Source organism: Chlorocebus sabaeus, chromosome 5 (genome assembly GCF_047675955.1).
Source record: "Chlorocebus sabaeus isolate Y175 chromosome 5, mChlSab1.0.hap1, whole genome shotgun sequence".
NCBI lineage: Eukaryota > Metazoa > Chordata > Mammalia > Primates > Cercopithecidae > Chlorocebus > Chlorocebus sabaeus.
Genome location: NC_132908.1, coordinates 74,630,619 through 74,641,429, shown reverse-complemented (window position 1 = coordinate 74,641,429; position 10,811 = coordinate 74,630,619). Strand labels below are relative to the sequence as shown.

General features: G+C 46.1%; 1 protein-coding gene across 1 annotated transcript in view; it reads right to left on the bottom strand.

Annotated features, from left to right (window-relative positions):
* Positions 1-2,418: 2,418 nt before the first annotated feature.
* The window catches only part of VAT1L (vesicle amine transport 1 like), a 185,737-nt gene continuing 177,344 nt past the window's right edge, over positions 2,419-10,811 (bottom strand). Inside the window, exons 8-9 of the mRNA XM_007994140.3 lie at positions 8,528-8,611; positions 2,419-4,279 (exon numbers count right to left, since the gene is read on the bottom strand). Of these exons, the coding sequence (XP_007992331.1) occupies positions 4,181-4,279; positions 8,528-8,611 (183 nt within the window). The 3' untranslated portion in view covers positions 2,419-4,180. The remainder of the gene's footprint in view (positions 4,280-8,527; positions 8,612-10,811) is intronic.

Below are 10,811 nucleotides of genomic sequence, written 5' to 3'. Positions count from 1 at the left end.
CTTTTTTGTATCTCTTTGGTAACCCTGAGGATTTTAAATCATGAGAATGAAAACTGTTTATGAGACATGTGAGTTTCAAAATCAGTATGTCACCAAACACTTGTGTGGAAGGTTAGAAAGGTAAATATGCTTCTGGACATGCATATTATTTGCTACCAAGCAAGACAAATTTACAAACATATCCTTGAAATCAGAAAACCGAACCCCTAATGGGTTTCAAGTGAACAAGAGACCGCTCATTTGAAATGCATTATATTTTCCCCTTATTTAAGGTTCAAGGCAGCATGATCAGGTGGTTAAGAGCATGAATTCTGGCGGCAAAACTGTGGCTGGAAATTGGTGAGTTCCAGCTTTCACTTAGTAGCATGTGATCTTGGGAAAGGGCAGAGGCTCCCTGGGTTTCAATCTTGTCACCTGTATGTTGACATAATGATAGACCTTACCTCTTAGGGCTGTGGGAAAGGCATGTGAATTAATACGTGGACAGTTTTTAGCCACATATAGTAGGTCGCCTTCTAAACGTTGGGCATTATTGTTATTCTATCCTGTTTTTTTTTTTTTTTTTTTTTTTTTTTTGAGATGGAGTCTCACTCTGTCGCCCAGGCTGGAGTACAGTGGCATGATCTCTGCTCACTGCAAGCTCCGCCTCCTGGGTTCACGCCATTCTCCTGCCTCAGTCTCCCTAGTAGCCAGGACTACAGGCACCCGCCACCATGCCCGGATAATTTTTGGTATTTTTAATAGAAACGGGTTTTCACCATGTTAGCCAGGATGGTCTCAATCTCTTGACCTCATGATCCGCCCACCTTGGCCTCCCAAAGTGCTGGGATTATAGGCGTGAGCCACCGCGCCCGGCTTATTGTTATTCTATTATCGTTACCTGTATCATCACTGTCATCGTGATCATATGATAGTTTTTTTGGTTTTGTTTTGTTTCTGAGACAGAGTCTTATTCTGTCACCCAGGCTGGAGTGCGGTGATGTGATCTCAACTCATGGCAACCTCTGTCTTTCGGGTTCAAGTGATTCTCTTGCCTCAGGCTTCTGAGTAGCTGGGATTACAAGCAAATACCATGCTCAGCTACTTTGTGTATTTTTAGCAGAGATGAGGTTTCACCATGTTGGCCAGGCTTTCTCAAACTCCTGACCTCAGGTGATCCACTGGCATCAGCTTCCCGAAGTGCTGGGACTACAGGTGTGAGCCACTGGGCCTGGCCCATATGACGTTTTCAATATATATATATATATTTTACCTCATAGTTTTAATTCCTAGCTTGAGGGAACCCGAACGTGGTTTTAAAGGCTTTTCTCTTCTTAACCCCTATTTTCTCCGTGTGGTCTTTAGTTTCTCACGTGGACATGCTCCCATTAGGTTTTTAACTTTTCCTGTTTCAGTTCCACATACATTGCATATTTAATAGTGCAACTGCAGCGGGCGCGGTGGCTCACGCCTGTAATCCCAGCACTTTGGGAGGCCAAGACGGGTGGATCACGAGGTCAGGAGATCGAGACCATCCTGGCTAACACGGTGAAACCCCGTCTCTACTAAAAATGCAAAAAATTAGCCAGGCACGGTGGTGGGTGCCTGTAGTCCCGGCTACTCGGGAGGCTGAGGTAGGAGAATAGTGTGAACCTGGGAGGCAGAGCTTGCAGTGAGCCAAGATCACGCCACTGCACTCCAGCTTGGGCCATAGAGCGAGACTCCATCTCAAAAAAAAAAAAAAAAAATTAGTGCAACTGCTTATCCAGCAATGATTTATGTGGAATAACAGATTCCAGGCGAGGTTTTGCTATGCTGAATACTTTATTTATATTTTTATGTAAACATAATTTGCTTTGTAGGCACAATATAACAAAAGCTCTAAAGCCACGAAGACGTTAGACAATGTTTCAGTTCACTTCAATCAAGCTTAAATTACAGAGAAGCCTTCACAGTTCCTTTAAGGCAGACTGAGACATTCTTTACACTTCCTTCAGAAAAAAACAATCAAGAGACAGGAAAGAAGGTGCTTAAAATGACAGTACATTAAACAATGAACGTGCGTCCCCCGGTTCTTCACGGCAGAAATTAGTCATACTGGTCAAACTCGAGTTTTCTCATTCTGTACTCTGAAAGGGTTTTCTTTAACCATCTGGCATAATTTGTGATTACTGGATTAACTTTGCTAGTTAAACAAAACAAAACCATACCCAGATTTGGGGGTGGAGTGGGGAGTACCTTTTTTATGCCTCTCCTCTGGCCGTAACAAAGGCGATGTGAATTCTGAATGTAGCTGAGTTCCCACGTCCCTAGGGAGGAGAGCCCTAATATGGCCAATGGCTCTTCACTCCTTCAGCTCTGGAAAATGTCATTTCTGCCCAACTTACTAGGAATGCCACTCAGATGACAGTTCTCCCCAAGACCCCCTTTTCAGCATGGTTACGGAAGAAACAGCCAATAATATAGCACTTAGCAAAGGCAATAGGGGAATAAACGCCCCATTATCTCTCTAAATGGCCCAGAACTGGAATAGTGGTGAGTCCTGGAGTAGGAAGAAAAGAATGATGTTGGTGTCCTCTTTTTGGGATACTCTCATCCCTTGGTTCCTCAGATGATGGCACCCTTTCTTGTCTTCATATTTTACATACACATTCACAATGGGGAGAAAGTCTTCAGATAAATATTTGGCATACATAACTCATCATCCTAAGCTTAGGATAGGAAAAAAGAACACGAATGAGGTGACATTTGCTACAAAAGGACTTTGGAAATCAGGTAATTGCTAAGATGCATTCGTTCCTACCACTTGGGGAAAGGGTTGGGTCCACCCTAAGGCTTGTTGGTGGAGAAACTGGGCAATGTAAAAGCCCTCTGATGTTTTTCATAACACAAAGTTGGGGTACTAATCCCGTGAGCTCCTGGGATTTCCAGATTGGTCTGTGAGTGATAGTTAACCATTTTAGCCAAAAGGATTGGAATGAGGGAGTGAGGGGCGCCCTTGCGGGGAGACACTGAGATCCTTCTCTTTCTCGAGGGTAACTATATTCACCTCTCAAGTGCAGTCAAATGACATGGGGGTGGGGTTCTTAGGAGCTGAAAAATTGAACAAGGTGTGTGAGCAGGTGGCTTGTTCCTTGGTTTCCCAAGAGCAGGGGTGAAGCAGATTCTACACCAGGGGTTTATATATGGGAGGGGAGGAACTGTACATCTGGCATCAGATGCTGAATATAAACCTTTTATATCACTAGAGTTTGTTACATGTTGGGACATGCTTTAGCCGGGAAGGAGATGCTCCTTGACTTTTCCACCTATGGTCCGCAAGGGAACTCTTTGGGAAATTCATGCATGGTCAACGTGGTCACTTTCCCCCAGAAATTCAAGTTTACAGAACTGGTAATGCAGGTGGCAAGTGTGCAAACACCAGCAATGCTCAAGAATGACTTCTGAATGCATCTCGTACGTGGTGTTTTCTTAAAATTAAAATAGATATGGAGCAGGAAGAATCCTGCTCATGAGATGTGTTTTGGAGGATAAATCTTCACAGCAGGTCCTCAAACTCATGACATTGACCCATTGTCTTCTGTGAAAAATCCATACCTGCCTCCCTCTGTTTATGGATAAGAGCCAGTGGAAGGGTCAAACACTGAAGGGGTAGAAGAGAATGGCTCAAACTTTTCATCATAGTTGTCTCTTAAATGCAGCAGGAAAAAGTACTACTAAGAGAGTTTCTTTCTGCTGGCCAAATTAGCAAGTGTTCTCATCAGAGGCATGGGTCGTCAGCAGCAAAAAATTGTCATTGGCCTGAAGAATTCTAGGAGCTGAACAGGGCTCTATGATAACACCTTTCCATCCAAACTTGTCTTTGCCCATGTCTGGTCTCTTAGGCATTGGGCCTGGGGCTTGTATTAACTTGCAAGGCTGTTCTAGAACTGTCAAGAAGAACCCACAGATGGATGGTTTTGATACAGGGAAGAGGGGAGTGTGTAATACAGAGATAGAAGAGGGGCATAATACTGCATGGCATGGGATTGGCACTTAATTTCAAAAAACAACTGATCAACAGCTTTTTAGCTCAGCTGACTGCAGACAAACACGACACGCACTGGACTACAGCATTTGTTCACTGGGGCACAAAAGAGTTTTCTCAGCCGGGTCCTCGTCTTCCAAACCATCCTTCACATTCTCCCACCTGGGTCCTGGGTTACTGGATAAAGGGCATCCGCTCCTTGTTCTCGCTGTCTCCCTCGTGGTCCTCCTCTTCTTCCCCTGCTTCACTGGTCTCTGTGCTGTCATTGGCCATCTGTAATTCAAAAGAGGATGTTACTGAGAGCTATGCAACCCGGATCCGTCATCTCTGAGCATCTGACAAAATCCCATGGGGAGGACTTGGGGGCTTAGGAGCTAGGGTTGCTTGTTTCCCTGGAAGGCAGTGCAGGATTAACTGTCATATGTTGGGGACCCCAAGAGATGGTGCTGAGATAAGGATTTGAATGCCACTATCTGGAATTGGAAGATGATCCCACGAAGCACTAGCAGGGGAGTGAAGAAATGAGACTGAAAAGGGGAAGAATCCAATGCAGGGGATGTTAGTAAGTCAGCTCCTGTGTGGGTAGTGGGACTCAGTCCTGCTGGGGACTTCGGAGAGACCCTGGGGGGCACATCTTAGAGCTGCCCCTTCTGAGGGAGGAGGAAATCACTTTATAGCTAGGGACTGCTCTCAGGGGAGGTGAGTTACCTCCCTGTACCCCATGCAGGTTCTGTGCAAAACTCAAGCATGCTCTGGTGACGAGAGTTAGCTCTCAGGCAGAGAGGGGCAGGTGCTGGAGTGCAGGGGACCCAAGCGCCAAGGGGAGATGGGAGGGGTACTGACAGCGTCAGCTGCACAGACCCCCAGAGTTGAAGTCTTGATGCTGTCACTTAGGAAGAACAGATACAACAACCAGAACAAAGGTGTATTGATCTGCTTTTTGGTCTCTGTTCCCCCATTGGAATATAGTTTCTGGGAAGACTGGGATTTTGCTTGGTTCCTTTTCTTTTGTTAACCACTGGTACCTGGCATAGTTATGAATACTCCTCTGGGCCTTCATTTCCTCCATCATGACAGTGGCGATAAATCCACCTGCCTTATAAAGTTGTTATAAGAACCAGGTGAAAGAAGATGGAGCAATGTATCTGAAGAGTCTAGCAAACGGCTGAGCACATGAGAGAGGCTCAGAACCAATGTCCATTAACATCCCCCTATGTGAGCTGTGTGTGCCTCAGATTTCTTTTCTGTTCTTAGCTCCTGATCTAGGTTGGACCCCAGATCTCCCAAACTAGAGTCCCTGGCTGCGTCACGGCCTATTCTGACGAACAGGAATTTGGCCCCTGAATCTCAGCCCACCCCATGTCGTCTGACCTGAAGCTGGGCTTCCCCCCTTGGCCACGCCATGTGCAGTGCCTTCTCCCTGGAATGTCATTCTTCCACCCCCTCTGCCAGGTTCATCCCTACATTTCCATTAGGGCTCATCCTACTTCCTCAAGGAAGCCTTGGCAGAATTCCCTAACTGGAACCATCTCCATGTTATGAGCTTTCATGGCCCAAATACCTCTTCTTTGTAGCACTGATCAAGAGTTGCAATGTCCCATTTATATGAATGGCTCATTGACCAATGTCCATCCGCCCCTTCCGAACCATAGATAGCACAGGGGAGGACCAGGTCTCAGCAGTTTTCTTCCCTACAGCTAGATATGTATGCAACAAGTGCTTTAGGATAATGAAGAACTAACCAACTAAGCTGTCCCTTAGTAGTATATATTATAATCCATAGCCATCACCAATATGCCAGTTGGCTCACAGACATTCGTTCTTTTAATCTTCTCTACGACTCTATGAAGTAGTAGCAATAGTAGTAATTATTGTTAGTTCCGTTCTGCAGCAGTGGAAAGGGACACCCTGAGGTGATGTGACCACAGAAGCCGTAAGGGGAGCAGAGGTCAGCTGCCTTCAGGAAAGGCCACCCCTATTCTCTGGGGCACTGGTCTGATGACCAGGACTGGGGTAGGGCTGCCCTCTGGTACTGTGGGGTCTGGAGGCAGTAGTTCTGCCTCTGCTCTGACCTCATGACACATCATAGGATGAGTTCCGACTTTTACTTTGGTCCAGCCTCATCAAGAGGAGGCTCTGCGCAGGAGAGGCTCCACTCTTAGTGCTTCCCAGAAAATTCACTTCCGGAGCTGCCAAGAGCAATTGACTTCCCCTGCCTGGGCGCTGCCGATACGCCTTACAGCCCAGACTATTCTAGAGGAGCAGTGCATCTCCTGCAGCGTGCTGGCTGGGCAGATTCGGGGCTGAGTGAGGGCTGAGAGTGGTCACGGCTGGGTGCAGTGGCTCCTGTCTGTAATCCCAGCACTTCGGGAGGCCGAGGCGGGCAGATCACCTGAGGTCGGGATTTCAAGACCAACCTGGCCAACATGATGAAACCCAGTCTCTACTAAAAACACAAAAATTAGCCAGGCGTCGTGTGGTGTGCACCTGTAATCCCAGCTACTCTGGAGCCTGCGGCATGAGAATCACTTGAACCCGGGAGGCGAAGGTTGCAGTGAGCCGAGATCACAGCACTGCGCTCCAGCCTGGGTGACAGAATGAGGCTCTGTCTTAACAACAGCAACAACAAAAAGTAGTCATTCCAGTAGGAGAAAGCACCTCTGCAGGCGCCTCCGTCCCCCTCCCCTCCTCCAACACCTGCCGAGTGGACAGCGACCCATCCTGCGGGGCCTGCAGCTTGAGCTGTTTCCTTTTCCGTCAGGTGCTAGCCCTAAAATGACCTCACTGCATCCCTCCTGCGTCTCCATGTCTTCTGTTTAACCTGATGACATGCTCCCTTTCCTTCAAGTCTGCTTTTCCTTCTACATAGGCCATGGCCTCTTTTCTATCACGTGGTTGCTCTGAATACCCACTCTCTACTGTCTTTGTTTCTTTAGGTCTCAGGGATAAAAGCCTTCAGGAGGGCCAGGTATGGTGTCTCGTGCCTGTAATCCCAGCTCTTTGGGAGGCCAAGGCAGGTGTGTCACTTGGGGTTAGGAGTCCGAGACCAGCCTGGCCAACATGGTGAAACCCTGCCTCTACTAAAAATAAAAAAAAACATTAGCTGAGTGTGGTGGCATGTGCCTGTAATTCCAGCTACTCCTGTAATTCCAGCTACTTGGGAGGCTTAGGTGGGAGGATCGCTTAAACCTGGGAGGTGGAGGTTGCAGTGAACCGAGATTGTGCCATTGCCCTCAAGCCTGGATGACAGAGAATCCATCTCAAAAAAGAGGCCTTCAGGAGGTTCAGAAACAAGGACAATGACACTGTATGTGGCACAGGCAGATCCTGTGCTTTTACCCTGAAAGGTGGGTTTTTCCGTATCTGCTGTGGTAAGAATCCTTACTCCGTAAGACAGGCCTTCCTATCAGCCTAAGGACTTGGCAGCAACTCATGTGTGATAGATACAGGAGCATCCCGGGGTGGGAAACTGGTGCCAACTATTTTGCTTGAAAGCAATAAGCTTCCAGGATGGCCCTAGAGCCTGTCTGCCTTCTACAAATGGGACTGAAATAGGCTTGGTCATATGTTTAAAGACTACAAACAGGTGTACAGGAGACTCAGGATCCAAGTCCCTCCCTCCCCTCCCCTCCCCTCCCCTCCCCTCCCCTCCCCTCCCTAACCTTACCCTCTCATCTGCTTTGAACAGCCCTAGAACTTCGTAAGTATTTAATAAGCTATATCCCTATTGTATAAGTCACTTAACAAGAGGGCGTTTTACAATGTTGAAGTTGTCCTTCTTTGAATGAAATGACTGTCACACCCAAATTACATTATGGTTACAAGTCAAGGAAATATTTTCAAAAATACACACTCCAGGCCGGGCGCGGTGGCTCACGCCTGTAATCCCAGCACTTTGGGAGGCCAAGGCAGGTGGATCCATGAGGTCAGGAGATCGATACCATCCTGGTCAACACGGTGAAACCCTGTCTCTACTAAAAAAATTAGCCGGGCGTGGTGGCACGCGCCTGTAGTCCCAGATATTTGGGAGGCTGAGGTGGGAGAATGGTGTGAACCCAGAGGCGGAGCTTGCAGTGAGCCGAGATCGCACCATTGCACTCCAGCCTAGGTGACAGAGTGAGACTCTGTCTCTCTCTGAAAGAAAAAAAATCAGGGGAACCATCAGGGAGCATCTCGGAAGCAGCTGGCATCATTCTGTTAGGAACTGAAATTATTGAAATTTTCCAAGAATTTCCCCCAATAGCTCGCAGCTGTAATAGACAGGTCTGTTGTTGCTGTGCGTTCCTGCCTATGCCTTCAGATTGCTTTTGATATGCTGTCACTGAAGCACTGGCCTTTCGTTTTCAGCATTCATCTCAGTTTGTCATGAATCCCTCATGTGTGAAATCATTTGATTACCCCTGGTCTCCTCCACGCCCCCAAGCTACCTGTACTTCCTTCTACTCCACCTGTGTCTGCACCTGATTGACCCGTGGTGCTCTCTCACGTGGAACTGAACAGACTCCTCTGCTTTTCACTCACCAGTGGAGTTGGGGTCTTTTCTACATCCAGAATTAACTTGCCAATGTTCCCTCGGTCGTGAATCCGCTGCATGGCCTCCTTCACCTGCCAGACAAGGCGAGAAACAGAGGTGCTGGTTAGGTGAGATGTTGCCCAGTTACAAAAGCGGCCTGGAAAACTCAAACTGTCAAGTGACCACCAGAGGGCGCTGCGGCCCAAGCTTAGTGGTTAAGAGGGTGACGTTGGACGTTGGGGTGCAACTTCATTCTGGTTGTGCCATTCACACACACCGATCTCGTGCAAACATCCTCTGGGTCGAAAAAATGAGGGTGACAGCTCTTGAAATAAGTCGATGAACATTTCTTAAAAGGGTGGGGGGAAGGTTCTCTGGAGTTCTCGGAGTTACGTGCTGCAGGGTGGTAGGGTGCATTAGTCAGATTACATTTTGACCAATAAAGATACTTTCTGAAGGTCATTTGTGCCCCGCTTACTTCAGTGTTATTTAACTCTGACTCACATTTGGGCTAAATTGACCCATTACTCAAAGCTGAACTGCACTCAGGAAAATTCTCGCGATTCTTGTTATTGGGAGGAAATGCTGTCTCCAAGTGGAGTTTCCCCTCAACGTTATAGAATTCTCCCCAGAAAAGAGGGCCTCCTGTTTGTTTTCAAATGTTGGGGGCTTGCCAGGCCCACAGCTGTCTCCTGGGAACCTCTGAAACAGCAAGGTTGTGGCAGAATCCCATTTGCATTTTGAGCCTCTCATTCTGCTGCCACGTGGAATTCCAATTGTTGAGGGGTGGGGTCGGGGAGGAAGGCATGAGAGTTAAATGAAATCCGGAAAGGGCATCATGGAGCTTGGTGCTTGGTACAGGCCCATGCTCCACATCTCACTGGAATCTGCGTGGAAATGCCACATCTCTTGATTAAGAAAAAATTTTTTTTAAATAGATCTAGCCTAAATATTTTTCCTGAAGTCTCAAACATTTAAAATTTGTGTTCATTCAGTCCAAAAATATTCATTAAATGTTGCTTCTAGCCTAGGTGCTATGGTTAAACAAAAAGATACAGTGCCTGCCTCTGAGGAACTCACCCTGTGGCTGATTGATAGAGCAGTGTTTGCTTGTATGAAAACCAAAGCCTTCTACACATTTGGATAACAACTTGACACAGCTATTAAAATGTTTGTATTCTAATTGCTTTTCTGGAAATTTATCCTAAAGACATAATTTAAATTATGGGGAAAAAAACTTATTACACAAAAGATACTCAATTACAGTGTTGCTTTTTATGGCAAAACATTGAAGCAACTTATATGTCCCAGAGTTAAGGGGATGGTTGAGTAAACAATGACTCACTCACATTTATCTACTGAAAGGAAATGATATGTGACTGTTAAAGAATATAAAGATATATGCAGCTAATTACAAAGACTATACAGCAGAATTAAATGTTGTAATATTGCTAAATGAGAACTGACATGCATATTTAAAATATTTTAATCTCTATCTCCATAAAAACACACATATACTAAAATAACTAGAAAGGGCTATGGATATATGATAAAACATGTAGAAGAAATGGATACCTTTTAACTTTAGTGTCTGTCTGGTAACATATTATCAAATCAGTATTTAATATAAATGCATTTTTAAATGCAGTCTTTGAACAACCCCGCAGTGATCAGAATCAACCCATTTTTTGGGGGACAAGGTGTTGCTCTGTTGCCTTGACTGGAGTAAAGCAGTATAATTATAGATCACTGCAGGTTTGACCTCCTGGTCTCAAGCCATCCTCCAACCTCAGCCTCCCAAGTAGCTAGGATTACAGGCAAGCGTCACCACGTGCTCAGCTAATGTTTTGCTTTTTAAATTTTTTTTTATTTTTTTATTAGAGATGTGGTTTTGCCATGTTGCCAGGCTGTTCATGAACTCTTGGCCTCAAGTGATCCTCCCCACTTGGCCTCCCATAAGTGCTGAGATGACAGGCATGAGCCACTGTGCCCGGCCCTGATCTCTGACTAATAGTGTCATATGATTGTTAAATGTCTTGGCCCTAATACACAATCCAGTAGATTCCTTTTATTTCTGTAGTGAACTCTGCTTTTCAAAGGGTTTTCACATAGCTACTATCCACCGGGAATCTTCAAGTGTTATAGCAGACACCTTCTAAAATGGTTGTCAGGAATCCCCACTGCCTGGTACTCATCCCCTCCCTGTGAATGTAGGCTGGACCTAGTGACTTGCTTCTAAGCAACAGAACAGAGCAAAAGTGATGGTACATCACTTCCAAAATTAGGTAGTAA